At 46.9% G+C, this 24961-nt stretch overlaps 1 protein-coding gene across 4 annotated transcripts in view; it reads left to right on the top strand.

Moving 5' to 3' along the window:
• The window catches only part of BICRAL (BICRA like chromatin remodeling complex associated protein), an 883634-nt gene that overhangs the window by 611776 nt on the left and 246897 nt on the right, over window positions 1-24961 (top strand). For all 4 annotated transcript variants that reach the window (XM_078649712.1, XM_078649709.1, XM_078649710.1 and 1 more), the window contains one exon: window positions 13815-13909. In XM_078649712.1, coding sequence (XP_078505838.1) covers window positions 13815-13909 — 95 coding nt within the window. The remainder of the gene's footprint in view (window positions 1-13814; window positions 13910-24961) is intronic.

Below are 24961 nucleotides of genomic sequence, written 5' to 3'. Positions count from 1 at the left end.
GTGTAAAAGTGCAGGCCTTACTTGGACAAAATTAAGTTCCTTCAAAATGGGATATAAAAACTTTTTCCGGGGCACCAGATAGTGTTCGCAAAACATCACAAAGTGGACTGTATCCTGATTTGAGAAGCTATCACAAGTGCAAGGTGGGGTATTTTCAAGGGTCCCCCACTTTATGTTAGAACCCAGCACTAGATGGATAAGATTGAACCTAAATCTCAATAAAAGAAAACGGTGGTATGGTTTGGTCACAAATTTTAGATAAGGTTCCATGGCTGAGGAGGTAGAAAGTTGATATATTGTTCTCACCATGGGTTTGTTGAGTTCAACCTCTTCCCTATCTAACTCCAGCAAATTCCGGAGATGCAACTTAACCCACCCTACATCTTCTTTCTTGAGGCCCTGTGGAGAAGAGTACATATCCGGGCGCCCTAGCTTCACGCATGCCGCTCTAACATACGCTAGCCAGGGAATACTGCCCGCTTTGTCCAGGGCCAAACAGTCTTTGAGAATGAGATGGTTCAACGTGATCTCCTCGTTTGTCCAGGTTTTCACCCAGCATAGCAGGGGGGCCATTTTTAGAAGGTCAGTAATGTGGCCCAGGCCGACTTCACTATGAATGGAATATGTAGGCGATGACTTTGGGAGTGACAACAAGGTTCGTATAAAATTATTTTCTACAATTTGAATGCCTTGAGAGGGAGCATAGCCCCAGATGTCAGCCCCATAGGATGCAATAGCCAGGCACTTGGATTTGTAGATACGGATCATGGCCTCCATGGGCCTAGAACCTAATTTTTTGGAAAAGCTCATGAGTCCTGTAGTAGATCTTGCAACTACGTTGCCCTTCAATTTTAGTTGAGGTCCCCAGGATCCTTTTTCGTCAAAAGTGACGCCTAGATAGCAAAAAAAAGGTACCCTAGAGATTTGTAATTCGTTGCAACTAAAAGTTTTAATCTTCAGGCTTTTCCTACGTGGGCCCGTGACCATCCTCATTATCTTTCAGACCAATAGGACTGACGTTCACTATCCTGTAACGCATGTGGAGGCCAGTCCTACCATGAGAGATAAGATAGGACAAGATAAGATAGGGCAAAAGATGAGCGCATGAGGTGTGGATGGAAAGAAAGAAAAATAAGGAAGAACAAGAGGGGATAGCAGCTTTGTATGTATTACAAAGAAGGGTAAAGAGAAATGGGGAAGGAGCAAATTATCGACAAGAACAGAGAGGGAAACAAGAAGCTAGGGAAAGAGCATGAGTTGTAACATACTGTATTTAGCTATGTACGTATCTGTCAACAAGAACAATAAACCCCTTACTCCTACATACCGCATGATTTGCTATCAGTTACTTTCTTCAATTATTTTATCTAGGGAGAAAGATGACCAATTTACACCTCACGTAGGCAACCACTGTTTGCCTGTTGGCTAGCTATTCCTTGTGGCAGGGTTTCTCATCATCAGCATACTCCTACGCGTGCAGCACCGGCGTAGCTAGGGGGGTGGGGGGCGGCACAATTTTAGAGGCGGCCGCACGGCACTGGTGGCCCGTTGCGGCCGCGGCGGCCTTTATAATTTATTTGGGAACAATGACACAGTGTCCCAAATAAATTATTAAGGCGGCCACGGCCGTAACGGGCCTCCAGTGCCGTGGCCGCCGCCCAGTCCAGGGCCGTTAATCAGGTGTAGCGCGCGCGAGCGCAACCAATGACGGCCCAGGCTGTCATGGAAATTTTTGGCCAGCCCTCGCCTCACGATCAGAACGTAGCAGTGACGCGTTACGCGCTCACCGCTACGCTCTCGTCGTGTTGTTGAGTCCATTCTGGCCTGGGGGCGCCGGCGGGCAGTGCTTCATACTTGCAAGTTCCACTGAAGGCACAGTCAGGCAGCTAAGTATTTATTTATTGGTTTTATATGCACAGAGAAGTATATGGCCTCTTTACAAGGTATCACGAACAATGACATTATTTTACCATGTGAAGGCACTGCGATGTATAAGGGCACTTTACAATATAACACCAACAGTGACCATATGATCTTAATGAAAACTGGTAATGAGAACCAGTTAACATGAGCTGACAACAAGCGGGGGCAAAGAGCGAGGGAACTATGAGATCGTACGCAGAGACGTTTTAAGGCATGGGCAAAGTGGGCTCTGGCCCAGGGCCCCAGCCTTTCAGCCCCCCCCCCGCCCCCACCCCATAGAGCCAGCTCTCTTATGCATAGAGTCTTGCTCATATGACCTTCAATTATTCTTAAACAGATTGTTTCAAATGTCAATGTCCTTTCATTTATTTTTAACATGGATGATGTGTGAGAGACAGTCTATTACAGGCATTTTGCAGACAAGTGTTTATGTTTCATGCAACATCCACAAAAAAAGTTTGTTTTAGATCAAAACAGGGCTTCACATAGTCATATGTCACAGATATTATTTGCAGTAATGTTAGTGAGCTGCTGCTGTGTTACAATGTTGAAAACAAATGACTATCCCTGAATATTAGATATAAACACTTTTAGAATCTGCATGAGTGTCCCTGTGCACTGTCAGTGACCTGGCCAAAGAGGGCCTGAAAGAGTTGAAACTTGATCATAAATTCAAAGCTGCCACGGACAGAGGCCCCAAAATACATTTGGCCCATGGCTCCCAAAACCTTTAAGATGTGCCTGATAGTATGGAGATATTTGAGAAGAACCAGGGGCCAGGAGGAGTGAAGGGTGTTGTGGAGAGGACAAAGAGCTGGAGAACTTTGAGGGAGTTACATGGGGGCAAAGAGAGCAGAATCAGGGTCAGATCATAGAGGCACGGGGGTTGGGGCGGAGGGTGAGAGCAAGTGGAGTCCAAGAAAGGGTGAGACACGCAAGTTAAACTCACAGCAAATAATTATGGGCAGGGTTGAGGAAGAAGCTGAAGGTGAGAGACAAAAAAGAAATAGCAGGTGTAGTTAGGCAGCTAAGGAATGGGCTAGGTACACACATGTTGAGAAAGTCGAGGGGAAGAATAAGATAGAAGGGAGTGCCCGGTTACTTGCTAGTAATCTTCATTACTCCGAGTCCTGGTCTTCCTGTTCCATCCTTGAGCCTGCCCCTCCCTCCCTGGTTTCTGTTTGGTCGATTGATTTGTGTTTTTATTTTTACTTCAGTTTTCTTTGGTGTTCTCAGGAGGTGTGTGTGACGCACTTCACCCTTTATGCATGCCGGCCTGGGTAGGCGGCGCAATATTGGGGAAAGTATTTTGGCTTTGCTAGGTAACCGGTTTCTATGGAGCAGACAACCTGCTCATTGTTAAGGAAGGGCATGGGAAGGCGGACAAGGAGGTAATAGGTAGCAAATCAACAGCACCGTGAAAGAGAGGGACAGAGAGAACTGCACAGTCAGGGGGAAGGACAGGGTAAAGACAGAGATAGAGAATCATGAAAGGAACCAAGCGCATCAACACATATAGTCAAAGACACATTTACTGCTTTTGGGTGAAATACAGACACTTACGACTTTAGGCTTGAATACAGTTTGAAGAGGTGTGCGTCTTTAAATGTTGATGGATGCCAAGAGAATGGGTTTATTCCTGTGGTCAGCAGAGAGAAAGAGAGTTACGTAAAAGAGTAGCTGCTTCTGTTCTGAGAAGGATTTATGCTGTGTAATAGTGGTTTTGAAGCCTGGGGCTTCCAGCAAAATATTGCTTTTGCTTCTGAGATCTCTTGAACCATCTGAAAATTTAAGAGCCTTAGAAAAATAGGATGGCAAGTCAGAGTGGTCTAGGGAGGAGGCATCCCAATTTAAATGTTAATTATGTCCTCAATATGGATCTTGTTATCACCTACCTGCGGAAAGAATGTGACTACTTACAGCACAAATAGTTATAATCAAAAGCTACCTTTGCAGTCTTTTGTTATGAACAATCTGCTGAAGGGCAGAAGCCTCCTAATAACTTAGAGGATGTAGCCCTACGGCTAGCGGCTGACTTCACAGCTGGTGAACCAGGTTCGAGTCTCGGCAACGACGCTCATCATTCTATGATTCTGGGCAAATGACCTGCAGTGCGTCAGGCAGACTCCATGCATTGCGTCCTTGACTTTCCTTTGTTGTTATCAGGTGTGTTATACATATGTGTGGTTTTCAAGCCAGCCTTATGCTACGTGTCTCTCGGACATCTTTCAAGTGCTTACCGTCCTTTTTCCCCAGCACCACCACCCCCCAAGGGGCGGCAATCTGAGGGAAAGCCCCGGGCGCCACAAGCTCTAGCTACGCCACAATGCTTTTCACTGTATTAGGAGCCATGTAACAGGGAAACCTAATGTGTGTTTCTGTATCTATCCCTAAAACGTATTATGTTCAGTCTTCAGTGTCAGAGTGTTGCTGTCGATTCACTAAGTCTCATGACCACCAAACTAAAAATGTGTCAAAGGGACTAGTATCATTCTTTATTTATAAAGACCCAAGGTAAGGGATTAAAACCAGAGCTACTTATGAGCAACAAACATGTTTCATTGCCAGAGAATTTTGTGGTAATTTCATCAGGGCAACAGGACCACTGTATCACCCATTAGTTCAGCACACCTGTACAGGGAGAAATAAAGGGGAAAGGGGTAAAGAGGATCAGAATAATGTATGTAGTGATAACGTTATAAGGGTTAAGGAAGATGGGGGTATAAAGACAAGGGAAAAAAATAATCAAAGACAAAGCAACAGAGAAATGAGAAGAAAGAGAAGCAAAGAGTGGAGAGAGGCATGGAGAAAGTGAAAGCAGAAAGTGGTAAGAGAGAATAGTGAAAAAGAAGGGGTGGAGGAACACAGTGGAGAGAAATATAACAATCATTTACAATGCAATGGTTTTGCCTTTGTTAAAGTTAGAGCTATTGGCATTGCTCTTGACATTATTTTTATTTATGTTTTTTTTTTTAACATAAATAAATGGCATTGTCATTTACAATGCCACTAGCTTTATCTCTCGCAAATGACACACACAAACACACACAGAGCCCCCCCACACAGAGCCCCCCACACACACAGCCACACAGCGCCCCCCACACACACAGCCACACAGAGCCCCCCACACACACAGCCACACAAAGCCCCCCACACACACAGCCACACAGAGCCCTCCACACACCCACACAGAGCCTTCCACACACACCCAACACAGCACAAGCAGGCAACAGGGGCACACGGAGGCACAAGCAGGCAACAGGGGCACACGGAGGCACAAGCAGGCAACAGGGGCACACGGAGGCACAAGCAGGCAACAGGGGCACGAAAACGGAGGCACAAGCAGGCAACAGGGGCACACGGAGGCACAAGCAGGCAACAGGGGCACACGGAGGCACAAGCAGGCGACAGGGGCACACGGAGGCACAAGCAGGCGACAGGGGCACGCGGAGGCACAAGCAGGCGACATGGGCACGAAAACTGAGGCACAAGCAGGCGACAGGGGCACGAAAACGGAGGCACAAGCAGGCAACAGGGGCACGAAAACGGAGGCACAAGCAGGCAACAGGGGCACACGGAGGCACAAGCAGGCAACAGGGACACACGGAGGCACAAGCAGGCAACAGGGTCACGAAAACAAGCACAAGCAGGCAAAAGGGTCACAAGCAGGAATTGTAATTTAGACGGGGCTGAAGTGGAGAACGGTCAGTAGGGAAGTAGTGCGGCTGGTGCAGTGGTACCAGGCCGAAAGGTGAGAGGGGCTGTCTGCACCTCAGTTTGGACAGTTTCCACTACCTAACAGGGATTGGTGGGAGGGGGGGCGTACTTCTTGCTTGCTTTAGGGCTGTTACTTCGGGGACGCAGTGCACGCTCTTGCCTGCTGCCTGCTGCCGCCGGGACACGACAACAGGCAGGGAGAGGACAGGCTGGGAGAGGGCAGGGAGGGGACAGGCTGGGAGAGGGCAGGCTGGGAGAGGGCAGGGAGGGGACAGGCTGGGAGAGGGCAGGTTGGGAGAGGGCAGGCTGGAAGTGGACAAGCTGGGAGAGGACAGGCTGGGAAAGGTCATGGAGGGGACAGGCTGGGAGAGGGCAGGCTGGAAGTGGACAGGCTGGAAGTGGACAGGCTGGAAGAGGACAGGCTGGGAAAGGGCAGGGAGGGGACAGGCTGGGAGGGGACAGGCTGGGAGAGGGCAGGCTGGGAGTGGGCAGGCCGGGAGAGGACAGGCCGGGAGAGGACAGGCTGCGAGAGGACAGGCTGCGAGAGGGCAGGCTGCGAGAGGGCAGGCTGCGAGAGGGCAGGCTGCGAGAGGGCAGGCTGCGAGAGGGCAGGCTGGGAGTGGGCAGGCTGGGAGTGGGCAGGCTGGGAGTGGGCAGGCTGGGAGAGGACAGGCTGGGAGAGGACAGGCTGGGAGAGGACAGGCTGGGAGAGGGCAGGCTGGGAGAGGGCAGGCTGGGAGTGGGCAGGCTGGGAGTGGGCAGGCTGGGAGTGGGCAGGCTAGGAGAGGACATGATGCGAGAGGACAGGCTGCGAGAGGGCAGGCTGCGAGAGGGCAGGCTGGGAGAGGGCAGGCTGGGAGAGGGCAGGCTGGGAGAGGACAGGGCAGTAAGGGGGAAGGACTGGGGGTGTGCAGTAAGATAAGATTGGGACAGGGGAAACAAGGTAGTGGGGGTGGTGCAGTAGGACTGGGAGTGGCGGCAGCCGGGACGGAATGGGGGTGGCTTGGTGCTGCATAGGTAGGGACCTGTGGCAGTCGGTATTAGCGTCCACCCCACCCCTCCCCCAGAATAGGCCTTGGGTGTGAGACAGGCTCCCAGCCTGCCCGCGGGAGACAAGTCACTGCGGCTGTAATGTGATCCACACACCTGGCAGGCAAACAAACACCAGGCCAGACCTGCAGAGCTATCAGAGGGCGGGGAGGGGTCACTACATCAACCCCCTCCCCACCCAACCCCGGTTTGGAAAAAAAAAAACATGCCAGGCTGCCTGGGTTATCAGAGGGGGCGGGGAGGTACCTCTACCTCTACATCTCCCCCCACCCCCCCCCCCCCCGCCAAGTTTACACCACACATGCCCGGGATGTCTGGGTGATCACAGGGGGCTGATCACTACGCCCCCATCCCTACACGCACAGTTTACCATTCTCCACTCCCGCAGGAGCCACTTCCGTGCATTGTCACCACAACAATACACCTGGGAAGTGAGGCCACGCCCACCCTGGTGCGTGCAGGCACGGGTGGGGCGCAGTGCCACGTTCATTACAGCTCAATGAAGCATCACCGGCGGGACTGGGCACCCCCGGATCACCACAGCCTGGCAGGGACCCCTCCCCCGAGGGCACCCCTGCCGAGGAGGGAGGGGCGGGCAGGTAGAGTGCACCGCGTGGAGCGGGAGAGCACAGAAGGAGGGGCAAGGGGAGGTGTGTGTAAAGAAGGGGGGGGGGAGCAGGGACTCAAAAAAGTAAAGAAAACATGGTGAAGAGAAAATTACTACAGTGGGTAAAGAAGGCGGAAGCAGGTGGTGAAGGGGGGCTGGCCGGGGTAAGGAAGGATTAAGAAAACAATTTAGGAATTATGGAAAGAAAGGCGAAAGAATGAGAAAGCAGAAAGGGGGGGGCTAAGGAGCATCGGGAGGAACTAAAAGCAGAAGACATAGGAGCAGAGGGAGTAGTAAGGGAAAATAAAAAGAAAGAGTGGATCTAGCAGACAGAGTAAAGGAACGAGTCAGAGGAGACGGTTCAAGGAGGGGTAAAGGGGTGTGAGCTTGGAGGGGATGGGTCGAGGTCAGACATTGGGTTAGGAGAGTACAGAAGATATAAACACAATGAGGGTGTAAGAGGTGGGTGTAAAGTGTGCTTCATAAGTTGACTGATTGAATGCTGGGGATAGAAAAGAAGCGTATCAAAGGGGTGAGTGTGAGTAATATTGTAGGGGCAGGGAGGAGTAAAGGTAACATTTGTAAAGCACATGTTCACCCCTGGGTATCTTGGCGCTGCCTAACAGATGCTTATTCTAATCCCACTCAACGGCGCTCATTGTAAGAATGTATTTGTATTTACTATACCACTGACATCACTGCGGGTATTCGAAGCGCTTTATATAGGCAGGTATGAAAAAAACACCAGGTGCAAGTCGACCATGAGTTGACTTAAGACATAAAAAGCACGTTTCCAATACATGGTCTTATACGAACACACGGGATTTGAGTTCAGTGATGTGTGTGTTGAGCAGTGAGGGCGGTGCAGTGTCTGATGAATTATAGAGGAGGTATCGACATTGGGCGGCTGATGAACCGAGCTGCCCCGCACGGATTTCAGCCTGTGGCCATGGGGTCTAACACAGATCCCCGCAGTCGGTACACGCATGACTTCGCCGAGCCATCAACCAAGTGGGGGGGGGGGGGGGGGGGGGTAGAAGAAAGCATTAAAAAAAGGGTGATTGGATCGAGGGGGGGCAGTAGAAAGGGGGGTGGGGTGCAGATGGCTGGGCAGAGGAAGAAGAGACGGGAGGGAGGAGAAGTGAGAGAGGTGCTGCAGTGGAAGGAAGCACGAAGAGAGATAGTTATTAGCCAAGGGGGGGGGAGAGAATGACGGAGCTAAGAGAAGGGGATGGGGGAAGTCACAGTAATGACTGAAGGCGAGGAGTGACTGCCCTGGCATGAGAGGGGCAGTGTTAACCCCAGTTCACCCCATACCACCCAGGCTGGCCAGCATTCATTTAGTCACTGCTTCTTGCACAGCGCGGCGCGTCACCTCACGACCGCCTCACAGCACTTTATTTCTATTTGTTTTGCTCGTGGTATTTATAGCGCCCAGAGGTACCACTTCTTAGAAGCATAGCAACGCCCGTGGCTTCTAGGTGCTGTACAAGAGATCTTCGATAGGCTTTCAAAAGAGGAACAGTGGAGGGGGAAACGATCGAGAAATGTTCAGGACTCAACAGCAGCCCCATCCATTTCTGAAAACGCACGCCTTCTCCCTGTCTCACATCACGCAGCTTTCCTCGCGCTGCCTGTAACTCCTCTCCGCGCTATCCTGTGCGTGCCCCCGCCCCATCCTGTACCTTTCACCCTGCTGCCCCAACCCTCTTCTGCTGCATCTTTCCCTGCTATGTTCACTCAGCCATTCTCACATATATGGCACTCAGCACCAGTCCAACACAAGTGGCAAGCGCCTTGAAGCAGCTGCCTTCCGGGAGCATAAGGTACACCAAACAACTCCTCTACCAGAGAAAAGCACATTGAGGCTGTCTGCAAAGAGGCACATGGAGTAAGCACTATGCAGTCATACAAGTGGCAGAAAGTGCTATAAACATGCTGATAAGACACGATAAATAACTCCGACGAGCACACAAAAGCGCCATGAAGCAGCTTGTCACATGTTGCATTACAGAGAACCGATCTAGCTGGGCTCGACATCATGTTCGGAAGAAAGCATGTTTCCAGCCTAGGTCTCACATTTAACATGACAGCCTCATACGTTCATGCAGCTTGCTCTTTCCTGCCGGGACTTGCCAAACAGAAGCGCTGCAGTGCCACCCAGTGGCCTAAAGCAATACTGCACAGAAGTCAGCCCTAAAACGAAAAGCAATGGACGTCTTCTGGGTGCAGTCAATGCCGGACCAGATTCGGGGGCGTTCCCGAGAATTGGCTCTTGGCTGACGTAGCGTGACGTCGCCAAAAGCCAAAAATTCTCGGGAACGCCCCCGAATCTGGTCCGGGATTGACGGACAGAGCCGTCTCCCAATGGCTAGCCTCCATTTATGGAGCTAGCCAATGAGAGAGTGGGGCGGATTCCCAGCCCCATACTATACTCATTAGGTTTTCGCCTAGCGAAACGATGCTTTCGCATCGTTTTCGCCAGGCAAAACCTAATAAAATACAAAAAAGGAAAAGGCAAAATGTAAACCTAGGGGATAAAGGAGTAGTTAATAGGAATGGCATAATGAATGGATACAAAATGTATCTGACTATAAAATGATTAGAAGAGGAGGACTGAGAAAGAAGAGTCATTAAATGATTGTGTTCGCTACGCGCCCTTAGATATGCCCCTGGCTCCACCTCTGTTCCACAGTTCAGTGGGTTGAGTACCTGCACTTACTTTTCCCCATTGTGGATTCAGCCTCATAAAAACTATGAAGTCTAAATTGAGAAAAAGTCAGGAGGCGAATCAATTGAACATGCTGATCAGGACAAAAGCCTACCTTTTGAGTATTAAAGTTGAGCTTGGTAAAGGTTATCAGCGGTGGAAGAAGGGCCAGGACCTGTGTAAGAAGTTGGCATGTCACACATCTCGTATCAGCCCTTGACCTGTCTGAGCAACCCTTTGCCACAGTCTGTTTGTCCTGGATGTGCACATTTTACAGACCGCCTCTTAGCAGGGACACAAATTGTTAGGTGGAACATCAACATGTTAAGATGCTATGTATTTGTCAACTTGCTAAATGTATATACCCTTGTATTGTCTCCCAACATTCCCCCGCAAAATGAGCAACTCTCCAATTGAGAATATTCAATAAAATCTTATTATGGGGCTACCTTCTGAGTCCTGTCCTTTTTTAAACTTGTTGTGCAGGCACCACTAGAGTAAACAAATCATGTCATGATGATCTGGATCTACATTGCAAAACTGTCTCAAGACTATTAAATGGAGCTATATTTGTGAAATACTGTTTTCGCTCTCATTGTAAACAAAGGCTTGGAGTGGTAATTGCCAGAGATTTATATACTCAAGTGCTGCACTGGCATGCTTGGTGCACAAAGCCTTGCCTGAAGCGCACAAAGATCTTGCACTGCAGCACACAGAGGAGATAAATTAGAGGGGACATTGGTTATGACTGGGCCCAAGTCTTCCTTCTGGCTCCGATCTGGGTTTGGGGAGTTTGGTATCCGAGTTGTTGAGCATGGCCATCGGACCTCCAATCAGGCTGCCCCTTTGGGAGGATCTTCTGATGCAGCATAAGGGTCAGGGTTCTCCACCCGAACCTGTCAACACTCCACCTTCATGCATTGAGATTGAGCAGGAACAGTTGTCCACTTTTGCCTTCTGCCCGAAGTCTGCAATGGTATCTTGGCAACCAAGTGTCTCTCTAACAAGACTGTGTACTCCTGCTGCTGGGGCATATTTGTGGCATGGTGTGCACATCTACCCAGACAAGCTGGTTCTTTGCACTCCGGCTTCCTTTCGGACGAAAGTTGAACTCCTTTTCATGTAGGCTAGTCCATCACCCTGCCCACCTTTTACACTCCTCAACATCCCTCTAAGCAAGAGGAGCGACTTTACCGACTGGACCTAAAAAGAGCGCTGTCATTCTCCCTTTAACGCACAAAAGAATTCCGGTGGACAACCATCTCTTCGTAGGGTAAGTCGGAGCGAAGAAGGGAAAGGCTGTGCAGAACTGGACCATCTCCTTATGGATCGTGCTCTGCATTAAGATCTGCTACACATTGGCCAAGAAGCAACCCCCTGAGGGTGTGCGTCCTCATTCCTCCAGAGCTAAGGCTGTGACCACTGCATTAGTATTTGGAGTTCTGGTCCTGGATATATGCCATGCAGCAACTCTGGCTTCTGTACACACACTCACAAAGCATTACTGCCTGGACAGTCCGCTCCATTAGGACGAGCACTTTGCTTGTTCGTTCCTGCAGGACTTTCTAGAGTGAAATAGCTTTGAAGACCCACCTCCGGGGCGGTATTGCTTGGGTATCTATTCTAAGGTAAGGAAGTCTCTATCAGATGAAGAAGTTAATTACCTTCGGTAATGCCTTATTTGGTAGAGACTCTATCTAGCTGCAGATTCCTTACCTAACCACCCATCCGTCCCACTTTTTGAATGGATTTCTAGGGATAGAACATAGTCCTTTCAGTACCTTAATTTTCCGCACCAATCGTCAGTGTTCTTCGTGGCTCCGCGCTACTTGTGTGGAAAGTGGCAAAAAAAACCTGATGTCAGCGCACTGGGATGGTGCCTATATAGGCGCTGTGCACGTTACTTCTGGCGCTGAGGACGTCACATGAAACCGATTGATGCTACCTACCCCTGTGCAGGGGTACTACTCACTGAAAAGTTCCAGATCCGATCTGATGCCTGGGGATAATTCTAAGGTAAGGAATCTGCAGCTAGATAGTCTCTACCAGATAAGGCATTACCGAAGGTAAGTAACTTGTTCTTCATGAACGTTGCTAAAATAAATAATGCTCTGTGTCGGAACTCGGGGATAGGCAATGTTAGGCCTAACAGGTGGCAGGGGGGCTGCACCCTGGAGCCACTGAAAAAGAGCCACCACTGGTAATGATAGGCATTAATTACAGGGACGCCTGCCCTTTTGTCTTTGCCCTTATATTTCTGTTGGTCCCTGATTTGTCTTATTCCCTAGTCCCTCATTTTGCTTACTTAAAAAGGACCCTTGCCTGTATTAATACCTATCCACTATACCATATATGTTTGTCTACGCGTCTGTCTGTTGTCTGTACTCTTTCTACATGTAGGGTTATGGTAGAAATATAAAAAAGATAACACTAACCTTGGATTTCCTTAATGTTTTCGTTTGTTACAGCTTAAAACTATCTTTGTGAAGTTATCTTGCTAAAAGTGCTTCTTTCAACTAGGGAAATTTTATTGAAAGTAGTAAGTCAAACAATGGGGAATACTATTTGGTGTAGTAAATGGAGGAGAAACATGTTGCAGTTTGGAAGTTGGAGCTTTAATAAAACGCAGCCCTGATGCCTCCTGCGAGGCCCACTTTCTGCACATTGCCTCTCCGAGTCATGATACGGCGTGCTTTTATTTTAGCAGTGTTCATAAAAACACGACAAAAACAAATAATACAAGCATGAGTCATGGGGTACATTTGAGCACCCTAACACCTAAAGGTAGACAGAAAATAACAAGATTTTCCACATCAAGTTTTGTAAACCGGGAGTGTTGGTTTTTGAACTGCAAAATTTACGAGGGGAGGCATAAACAAGGCCAACCCATGTGATCCACATATTCTATGTAACTTCAGTTTCGGAACCAGTTCACAACCAAATGGACCACTTATGTTGATAACACCTCCCGTTGTTTTAATTCATAAGCACAGGTGCACCATAAGTAAGAAGTGTGAGAACTAAATCACAAGCTTGTTATAAAGACACTGGAAATGATGTCCAAGTTTTAAGAAAAATCCTTTTTATTGTTCCAATTGCAAGAAAGAACAGCCGACGCGTTTCGTCCTAGATGGGACTTCTTCAGGGCGAGATGGGAATAGAACCTCATGGGAGGTTCGGCAGGTCATGTAGTGTCGAGCAAACGTTGTTATCACTGCTGCTGTAAGCACTTTGTGTACAAATATAAATAAAATAGATGGTCGAAGTCTTCCCATTCACATCGTCTTCAAGGGAGAGAGAATCCCAGATCAGGATTTAATTGCACCTTATAAGTCCAAGCAGTGTTGAACTTTGTCTGGTATATAAAAGTGCACCATTAACAAGATGTGCACTTTAACCTTATCTCCAAAATTATGACTCAGATTGGCGTTTTAGGGTATGTATAAAACCCTTCCTCAATCCACGGCCGACTCGCGGGAGGACGGCTGAAAACGACCCGATCTGTCTCCTGTGAAGCCTAGCTGCACTCCCCCAGTTCAAATAACACCTCCCGTTGTGGTTATCTAAAAAAAAAAAGTACAACTTTTAAACAAACAAATTAGATTCAAACTGGACCAAGTTTGTTTTTCCTTATATTTTGTTCTAATTCTGGTGAGCGGGCCATGAGCGAAGATTCAAATGGCACTTTCTATAGCAAACCCCAAAATTTGAGACCCCAGTTATAACGTTTGATCAATATGAAATAATTTTGTGTTGTTTAAAAAATGCCCTGAATTTTAAAGTACCATTCTCTTTTTGTCTTTCTAGTGGACAATGAATTTGAAAGTGTTGCATCTCACCTTCTTCAAAAGACGCAAGCTATGTTAAATAAATACAGATTGTTGCTGCTTGACGATGCAATGGTAAGATTCAAGTTGAGACTCGTTTCTGGTGTGTTCTAAAAGATTTGTTCCTTCTTAGTTTTTTTAAGACTGCTGATCAAAAATCTCTGATTAATACTATTCATCACAAGTGCAATGTCCTGCTCTTTAGCCCATCACACCCCTTAACACAATTGTATCCCCGGAAGAGCAAGATTATCAAGTGGTTGGATCCATCCAGTTTCACCTCCAACACTTTAGCCAATTTGAATTCGACCTTGAACACTTTGCCAAACAAACTGTGGAATTGTGCCGGAAAGCGTGCACAACTGCAGTACCCTGTTGAAGTAAATTCACTGTACCACTGCAAATGCTCTTCATTTCTGATACAGCAAAAAATGTAACACATCACACAGAAGACACATCTTGCACTGCTTCCATATTATCCTCCTGGCCAGTTGCATGAATGTGAATCCTTGACTCGTATGTAGATTCTAACTGACATAGCATTCAGTCCCTTACCCTAAAACACTGCCTTAAACTGTTTATGATCTGTTTGTGGCATGAACCTTCCACTCCACAAAAAGCGCAACCCAAGCAAAGGCTGGACTGCCTTCTCTAACATTGAAATATGCCTCTGCTCCTCTAAGCATCCTTTGCATACATGCATTAATATTTTTTGTAGTTTATTCGGACTCGTATTGGAGCACTTTACATGAGCACAGTTACATTACACAAAGTCATATTCATTTTTAGGTTTCGCCTGCACGGCGCGTGCGCTGTACCTGAGAAATCTATTGTTTTTAATATGAACTTAAAAGGGATTGCCTGTTCAATCTTTGTGGCTTTCCATCAACAACTATGTTGATATTAATGCACCTGTACTGCCCATCACCTTTCTCTGGGCGATGTTCTGACTGTGCAATAGAAAAGCTTTCATAATGCTCTGCCTGTTTTATAGAGAAATGTATTTTCATGTAGCAGCTTTTGTCACCTCTTCTGGTGGGAGCCTTTCACATATGGCTTCCCTCTGGCTTTTCACAATTCATTCATGTCTCCATGTGGAGCCAAAATGGCAAACATCAGCTCGTATGCAAGATAATTCTACATTTTTTTGTGAAGGCTATCAATACTAAAACAAGCATTTGCAATGCAATATGTCTCTCATTTTTTAGAGTTTGAGCTATTGGCATTATAAATTACAATGCCTTTTATTTATGTGTTTTAAAAACCTGCAAGCGGTACGTAAACATGCACTTTGTACTTATAGTCCTTGCTTACGAGAAGGAAGGCTTGCAGTAAAAGAGGCTCCTGTGGAATTGTGTTGTGTGGAGTGGATTTGTGGAGTGGAATTTGTGGCATGGTAGATAAATAGGGGTGAGAGCTGCACAGAATAGAAAGACAGCAAGACAGCTAGGGCTAGGTAGTTTTTGCACAAAGTGCAGAATGAACCCCAGATGAGCAGAAAGAGTGTGTGAGAAAGACAGAATGAGTTGATATGAGAGGAGAGCAATAGAATAGAAAGAATGATACCCAAAAGAAGGACAAACGGTGATAAAGAAAGAAAAACAATAGAGAGAGAAAGACCAATAGTATGTGTGCATGTATATGTGATTGAAAGAGAGAGACAGAAGAAGCTAGAGAGAGACAATCAGTGAAACTGTTAGAGAGGGGACAGATAGTGCGTGTTAGAATGAGAGTGACCACTGGAGACATTTAAAGAAGTAGAGGTTTAGTGCCTGGGTGAATGTTAAAGAAAGAGAGAAGGCAGAAGACGAGGCGGAGAGAAAAAAGAACAGCAGAGAGGAAAAGAAAAAGCAGAGTGGGAAAATGGTGAGAGGAAGAGTGGAAAGAGATAAATAGAGGAGAGAAAGAGGAAGAAGAGAAAGGGCGACAGAGAACATGCAAAACAGAGAGAAATGAATATATGGGAAAGGTGAAATTACATGGAAACCAGGGTGAAAAAGCAAAGGAGTGAAGGGGAGAAAGTGAAAACTGACTGAGAAACAATTTGTGAACTTGTCACAACAGAGGTTACCACTAACCTGATCAGCCGGATACAGCAGGAGCGATGTGAGAAGCTAGTTTTCCTTTTCCCCTATATGGAACCACCTGAGAGTAATAGCACACTCACCAGGCAACGCCACAATTGGGGAAGGGGAGAAAAGGGACAAAGGAAACAATAAAGTTGCAACAGTCAATAGGTGCACACTTGCACGGATGCAGAGTAGAGCGGACCTCTCTCTCTCTTAGTTGTTCAGTGCTTTCTGAAGAAAGATATAATACATATACATAAATACACACACCTACTTGCACACTCTATCAATGTAATATGTGCTTTAGTTACACTTACATTTACAGCTGCTACACGTACATCATAATAAAAAGGCTCAAAAAAGGAAAAAATAAAATAAAGAAATCTAGCAAAGTTTCTATCACTTCAATATTCAGTGATAGGAGTGTTCATATTTTCATAGTCATAGAACCAAGCGAGGAACCAGATAATAATTGTACTTATCTGTTACCAGGCTGCCCTCTGGTAAGTCTTGAATCCTAGTATAAGGAAGAACACGAAGTTCCAGGAAATAGAGAAAACATAGGAATCTAATCCGAGCCCTCAACAGCTCAATGGGGCTACACGAGTAGATGTCTTCCATCCCAAAAAATAAAATAAATAATACCACCAAATGCAGGTAAGAAGGCGCTACTGCGCAAAAAACAATATAGAATCCAAATGCGGTTATTCAAGACTGTGAAAGTGCTTCTGTCCTTTTATAGTAATGTGTGTATGCACCTCCCGTGATTTATTCTCCAGGACTAAATAGGCAAAGAGTAATTAGAACTGGCAAGCGCCCAAGCGTGAGGAACCTGACATCTGTTAATGCTCTTCGCGCTGTCCTGAAAACAAACGACAAGCGCCTTTAAGCGTGACGCAATTGATTTCAGTTTAGCGTGGTCAATGACATGGTTTCTCTTTCTGGCTCCAGATCGTGAAGACAAGCGCTTCCAAGCGCGAAAGATTTCTGTGTAACGCACGGCGTGTGTACTCTAAGGAGGCTTCCGTTTTTCTCGCAGCTCGTGGATGGCAAAACAAACAATATCCTAACGAGAACGCTCCTCGCGCTCTGCAGCTTCTAGGAAATGCGTACGGCTAAGAACAGTACAACCGCCGACTACATCATACCACAAGTGAACTCTGGAACACAGGTGACAAGCACTGGTTCCAGGGCTGAGGAGAATATGTAGGAGGGGAAAGAAGGAAAGAGAGAGATAGGACTACATCCTCCCTAGGAGTTATGGGAGATGTAGTGCACTCATTCCCATTCGTCATTTCACACTTTACTGGCCATTAATATATATGTTGCCCCCTGCTCCTCATTTGATCGTGACAGAACCCCCTCCCCATGCCCGACGCCTCGGCGGGCCACCAGGTTTAGATGGAAATCGTGAATGGAAACGCCTGAGGAGACCAGGACAATGGAGGTTGGCCCTTGGTTCCCATGATCGCTCCTCGGGGCCATACCCTTTCCATGCGATACGATAGTGTAGCCTTCCTTGAATGTGTTTAGAATCCAATATGCTCTGTACTTCGTATTCCTCCTCCCCATCAATCTCCACAGGGAACGGTTTGTTGCCAATCTCGCACCTGGGAGACAGGGCTTCAACAGGGAAACATGGAACACAGGGTGGATGTGCCATGATGTAGGTATGATAAGCTTCATGGCCATGGGGTTGATTATACTGTGGATGGCATAGGGGCCTACAAACTTGGGTAGTAACCGAGTGTTCCCTTTAAACTTAAAATGTTTCGTGTTTAACCACACCTTACCCCCCACTTTATAAGAAGGCTCCTGAGTCCTTTTCTTGTAAGCATTTTGCTTATCCTGAGCTCTAGATGCATCGAGATGTGTTTTAGCATTCAGGAGCACTGATTTGAGGTGTGCATGATGTTCTTGTATAGTGGGGTGTGTTGATGTAACAGGGTGTTCAAACGGTAGCATGTTAGCATGATAACCTTGAAGGCAATAGAAGGGAGAGCAGCCCAAAGAGGAATGTTCAGCGTTGGTATATGCAAACTCCGCTGTCCATAAAAGTGTTCTCCATTCTTCTCCGTGTTACAAGGTAAAACATCTTAAGTACTGTTCCAAGGTTTGGTTCAACCTTTCTGTTTTCCCATCCGTCTGGGGATTATAGCTTGTAGATAACCTGGCATCGATTTTCATAACATCACATAGAGCTTTCCAAAATTTGGATGTGAATTGCGTTCCTCTGTCTGTAACGAGAACTGAAGGTAATCCGTGCAATCTCACTATGTTTTGCAGGAAGGTAATGGGCAATTCTCCTGATGTAGGTAGTTTAGTTAATGCTATGAAGTGTCCCATCTTTGTCAAATGATCTATGACTACAAGTATAGTGTTGTAACCCAAACTGGGGGGCATCTCCACAATGAAGTCCATAGATACAGTGTGACATGGTGCAGGAGGTAGCGGTATGGTTCTGAGTAAAGCACTGGGTCGCTGATGTTGGGCCTTGGTTTGAGCACAAAGAGCACAGGCTGAGACATATTTTTCGGTGTCTACCTTCAGGGACTCCCACCAGAAATATCGATTCATGATCTGTAGGGTTTTTTGCTTTCCCCAATGTCCAGCCAAGGACGAGTCATGAGTCCATTGCAGGACTTGTTGTAAACGACTATCTGGGATATTCAGTCTTTTATCATAAAATAGCAAGTTCTTTATCTTGGAACGATGTTGAGGATCGTGAAAGACCCAATCATGCGCATCTAGAGTCTCAAGTTGTTTCCTCACTTCCTCCAAAAAGGCAGACGTAGTCATCACAGCTGTTATTTCGGCTGGAAACAAGGACTTCTGGAGGATAACGGGAGGGTCGTTTGCAGGGGCTAAATCGGCTTCTGGCAAGGGCATGGGTCTTGATAGTGCATCCACTTTCCCATTCTGTGGTCCAGGTCCTATATTTGATTATAAAATCATAGTCCGCAAAGAAAAAAGACCAACAAAGTTGTCAATGTGTCAAGGCTCTGGCACTTTTCAAGAAGAGTAGGTTCCGGTGGTCCGTGTATATTTCTACCGTATGATGGTCTCCCATAAGATGGTGTCTCAACTCTTCTCATGCCCTTTTTATGGCCAACAATTCCTGGTTGGTAATGCTATAATTCACCTCGCTGGAAGACAGTTTCTTGGAAATGAAGGCTACTGGATGAAGCTGTCCTGTTTCTGGATGTCTTTGCGAAAGGATTCCTTCTACTGCGTAACATGAGGCGTCTGTTTCCATCACAAAAGGTTGACTGGGATCAGTAGAATCGGTGCACTGGTGAAACAGGCTTTTAGCGTTTGAAACGCCTTTTCTGCTGCGTCATTCCAACGAAAAGTGGCTGCTTTACGTAGCAGGTGTGTCATAGGTTGTATAATCTTGGAGAAGTCTCTGATGAACCTCCTATAAAAATTAGCGAAGCCTAGGAAGCTTTGTAAGGATTTAACACTAGAGGGTGATTCCCAACGGGTGATAGCATCTGTCTTTCTTCTTGTCCATAAAAATCCCACTGGGTCCGATGATGTATCCAAGGAATTCCACTTCTGTAGTGTGAAAAAGACATTTTTCAAGTTTAGCGTAGAGGGAATGCTGTTGCAGGCGTTCCAATACTGCAGCAACGTGATGTACGTGATCCTCAAGGGAAGCGGAGTGGATTAAAATATCATCGATGTACACGATACAAGAGACATCCAACAATCCTCTCAATACTTCATCCATAAAATATTGGAATGCGGCGGGGGCTTTACAAAGACCAAAGGGCATTACTTGATATTCATACAGCCCAAACTTGGTGCGGAAGGCCGTTTTCCATTCATCCCCCCCGCCGCATGCGGACCAGATGGTAGGCTCCCATAAGATCCAACTTGGTAAAGATTATGGATCCTTTTAGCTGATCCAATAGAACAGGTATTCGGGCAGAGGATATCTGTTCTTCTTAGTTACTCTGTTAATCGCCCTATAGTTGATGCACGCCCTCAAGCCTCCTTCACGTTTCGGTATGAAAAACAGGGGCGAGGATGCCGGTGAAGACGAGGGACGAATAAAGCCAGATGATAACAATTTTTCCAGATATTGCTGCAGATAGAGGATTTCTGCCTCTGTTAAAGCATAGATGCGACTGCAGGGAATGCTAGCGCCAGGCTCCAGGTCTATCACGCAATCATAGTCCCTATGGGGAGGCAATTTGCTAGCTTCTATTTCGTCAAACACTGTTTTATAGTGTGAATATTCCTGTGGTAACGTAGAAACACTACATACGATCTGAGTACTGCAAGCTCTAGCTAATAATTCAGCGGCGCTTTTTGTCTGGGTAGATACTAATTTACTGCTCCGGATGTTCTCCAGTATTGGGGTGTCTTTCATAGATTCACATGCCTGAATCATTCCCCGTCGTCGGAGTGGGAGTCTCACGGTATATAAAAAAGCAATAAAATGCCTGTAATAACCAAAAAACCTTGGTAATAACCAACCAGGAAGTAAAGTAGCCCTAAGCTACAGGAGCAAAAACTCCCACACTCATGACTATCCTAGTCATTTTGTACAGACCAAACTGGAGCCAATCAGACGCCAACACCCACCAGAATGTTCTCCCCAGAGGCTCAGGCTCTCAGATTTTCTACCGCACGTCGTGTGAAGGGAGTCTCCCTGAGCTCTGCTCAGTTTCTTCTTACTTTGGTTGGTTTTTTACCTTCTAAAGATGTCTACTTCAAAATCCCTTTTTAGGACTTGTGATTCCTGTGGAAAGCTGAGGCTGTTCAAGGAGGATCCTCACAAGAAATGTATATATTATCTGTATCCAGATCATGAGGCAAAGGAGTGTAAAATCTGCAGGACTTTTCCTCCGAAAACCCTCCGGGACAGACAGGGTCGTCTTCTCCTGTGGCTCCAGAGGATTAAGGACCAAGATAACCCCGTTTCTGAGGTAGGGAGCATCGCCTCGGGGTCTTCTATATCCTCTAGGAAGAGGAGAGCTGAGGTTGGGTTAGCTTCTCCTGGGGCGAAGGTGTTGAGAAAGGCCCAATCCTCTGAGGATTCTGGCGTGCCTTCTACTTCAAAAAAGGCTTCTCCACCTGTCAAATCTGGCCCTATTACGCCCTCAAAGAAAGCTGGAAAATCTACAACTTCCAAGACAGCTTCCCATAAAATGTTGCCTCAGACTGCTCCTTTGACCACTTCAGCGTCAAATGCAGCTTCACCGTCGCCATCTCTGCATGTGGCCACCTTTTCAAGATCTACGGTGACTTTCTCCTTACCAAAACTAGCTATGGTGATGTCTACAGCCTCTTCACCATTGACGCTGGTTCATGTCCAAGTTCGACCTATCTCGTCGTCGAAAATAGTGCCATCTACCATCGACGTTCCTCCATCGATGAGAATTTTGAAGGTACCGTAGATGGGTACTACGTCGTCGACTCGAACGTCGACGAACATCTTGCTGTCGACGAAGTTATCCCTACTGTCGACGACACCCCCGTCGACGAAGCTACCGCCGCCGACCTCGTCGACGAAGAAAATATCGTCGTCGACGAAGAAGACGCTTCCGTCGACGACGTCATCGTCGACGAAGAAGACGCTTCCGTCGACGACGTCATCGTCAACGAAGAAGAAGACACCCCCGTCGACGACGTCATCGTCGACGACAATGTTACCGTCGACGGACATACCGTCGACGAAGATTCTCGATTCTCAACCTGATACAGGTGTGACGCCGTCGACGGTGGCATCGTCGACGCCCCCACTGTCATCCTGTACGGAGTTGCAAGTTTGGTCATCCAAGCCAGCCGCAATACCTCTGCCTTCTCCGTCTACCACAGCGTCACTCTTGGAAAAGCGTGGTTCATCTTTGACAACGCTGTCTCCATTGAAATTACCAGAAAAATTACTGGATTCTGAGGAAGAGGAATCCTATGAAGATGACACTTTCCGTGCAGCCAGAAGCCCATCTGAGCTGCTTATAAAACTTCAGGATGAAGAACAAGATGAGGAAGAACAATTCCTTGAACCTTCTGGTCGGGCTCCTGTGTCTACACCTGCTACACAAATGCCGCTGGACCTATTGCATAATCTGCAATATATGCTAAGCGATTATTATCGTTGTTTTCCACCTTCAGAAACAGGTGATTCTCACTTCTCTACGCCGGTGCCAAGAACATCTACAGCAACACTAAGGCCTCCAAGACCAGTTTCTCCGCTGCCGACTACGGAGATGCAGCCTACGATAACTTCTTCGCCAGGGCCATCTCATCATGTGCAGGATGATAATTCTTCGGAAGAAGAACGAGAAGAGGGCGAAGTAGACGACAAGTCAGTATCGTCGGAGTGGGATGAGTATCAGGCACAAACTCCTTCTTCAGTTGCCCAACCTACGGCGGATTCTCCGCCGGTGGACATTGCAACCTTCCACCAAATCATGAGCAGGGCAACAAAGAGGTTCCTCATCACAATGGAAGCTAAGCAAGATGAGTGTTTTTTGTATGATTTTAAAGACTTACCGCAAAGACAAAGTTGGTCCATCCCTATTATTGATTTTATCTGGAAGGAAGGGCTAAAAGTAATGGCGACACCAAATTCTTTACCTGCAGTTCTACCTCGGTGGATAAAAAGTATAGGGCGCCTAATAAGTCACCAGCATGCCTTATCGGCCAGGCAAGACGGATTCTGTGGTTGCCCAGGCGGCTCAGAGGAGAGCCAAAAATTTGTCTACACAAATCACTGCTCCCCCGGATAGGGAGGGAAGGCGCCTCGACGCAATAGGAAAGAAGATCTCAACCATTGCGGCAACTACTGTTCATGTCGCGAACTCCCTTGCAATCCTTGGGAGGTATGACAGACAGATGTGGTCTGACATATCTCCGTATATTGAAAAGCTCTCAGAGCCGGATAGATCTGAAGCCAAGAAGATTTTGCAAGAGGGAGAATGTGTTTCATCAGAAATTATTGATGCTGCAGTGGACGTAGCTGCCACAGGTTTCAGACAGCTAGCGGGTGCAGCTGTTCTGAGAAGACAGGGATGGTTAAAATCTACATCCTTTCGCCTGGAATTCCAGTCTAAGATCATGGACATGGCTTACGATGGAGAGTTCCTTTTTGGACAACATGTGGATGAGGCTTTACAAGCCATAAAGAAGGATACTGAGACTGCCCGATCCCTGGGATCTCTTCAGTTTCGTAAATCTTCCTTTCGTGGAGCAAGAGGACGAGGCAATTTCTCTAACAGAGGAGGTTATTCACAGCAGCGTTCCTTCAACAATTCACAGGGTAACCTAAGATACCAACCATACCGGCAACAAACGTATGGTCAAAGGAGAAACAACTACTCTCAGTCAAAAGGGAAATCCCCTTATCGAGGAAGAGACAACAACAAGAGCAAGTGAGACAATCATCCTGCCACCACTTTTACCCAACCTGAAGCAAATTGGAGGAAGAATATCCCTACAATACTCAAACTGGTCCAAGATTACCACGGACAGATGGGTTCTAGATGTGGTATCCAGGGGTCACATTCTGGAATTCGTAAAAACCCCTCCAAATTCTCCCCCAAAAGTACCACCTCCAGCTCATCTCAAGGAGCTGTTTTCCCAAATACATTCTATGATTCGGAAAGGAGCAATCAAGAGGGTACCTCAAAATCAAAGAGGGAAAGGTTTTTATTCGAGATTTTTCCTAATCCGCAAGAAGTCGGGGGACTGGCGTCTTACGAACATAATGTTTTTTCTTGTACTGCTATCTACTCTGATTCAGGCATGTGAATCTATGAAAGACACCCCAATACTGGAGAAGAACAATAGTTACTTACCAGTAATCTGTGGTTCTCCAGTATTGATGTCTTTCATAGATTCACATGCACCCGCCCACCTCCCCTCAGAGGCTCCCTCAGGCAATTATATTGGTTTCACTCCTGTGCGAGAAAATCTGAGAGCCTGAGCCTCTGGGGAGAACATTCTGGTGGGTGCTGGCGCCTGATTGGCTGCAGTTTGGTCTATACAAAATGGCTAGGATAGGCATGAGTGTGGGAGTTTTCGCTCCTGCAGCTTAGGGCTACTTTACTTCTTGGTTGGTTATTACCAAGGTTTTTTGGTTATTACAGGCATTTTATTGCTTTTTTATATACCGTGGGACTCCCACTCTGACGACGGGGAATGATTCAGGCATGTGAATCTATGAAAGACACCAATACTGGAGAACCACAGATTACAGGTAAGTAACTATTGTTCTTCCGCGCAAAAAGAGGAATTCATGGCAACCGTACAGGCTGCCCATTTGACTAGCAGATCGTGTAACGCCAGCCAAGGCATTCCTAGGATTAGTTTGAAGTTCGGGGCATCTATTAGGTCGAATTGGATGACTTCGAAATGATTCATTCCGAATTGCATTGGCAAACGATGTGTGTGGAATCGTACGGGTTCTGATGTTAAGGCACTTCCGTCCACCGCTCTGACTGGCTCCGGTGTTTCTTTACGTATACATGGTATACCCAATTCATAGGCGTATTGCTGATCGATGAAATTGCCTGTAGCCCCCGAATCTAGCAGAGCATGAACCAGAATAGGCTTCACTCCTGGCAATTCCAAAGTGACACACCCGTTCTTATGGGCCACAGATGTTTGAACAGTATTAGCCACTGCTGAAAAGACCTCTTCTCCTTCTTGCTTCAAACAAGGGGTCTCTGTCTTGCTTGAGCATTCTAGTTTTCCGAATTTTCAGTCAGGTAGTCCACCACCGGTACATTCCTAGGCCCTTTGCTGTCTCTTGAGTTGGCCTTGGTTTTTGATTTACAATCTTTTATGTAGTGGCCAGGCTTACCGCAATACAAACATAGCATCTGAGTACGTCTTCTGTTTCTTTCTTCTTGACTCAAGGGTCCCCGTATGCCACTTATTTGCATTGGTTCAGTTCCATCTGAGACTGACGGATGTTCTTCTATTACAGCCTTTGGACGAGAGTATAAAAAACGAGATTCCGAACGGTTTTTGTCGCCTTTCCTTTCCTGGAGGCGATAGTCTAGTTGTACCGTTAGGTCGACCAGTTCATCACAGTTAGCAG

Source organism: Lissotriton helveticus, chromosome 6 (genome assembly GCF_964261635.1).
Source record: "Lissotriton helveticus chromosome 6, aLisHel1.1, whole genome shotgun sequence".
Taxonomy (NCBI): Eukaryota; Metazoa; Chordata; class Amphibia; order Caudata; family Salamandridae; genus Lissotriton; species Lissotriton helveticus.
Note: the sequence above shows the minus strand (reverse complement) of the source record. Positions and strands in the feature narration are given on the sequence as shown.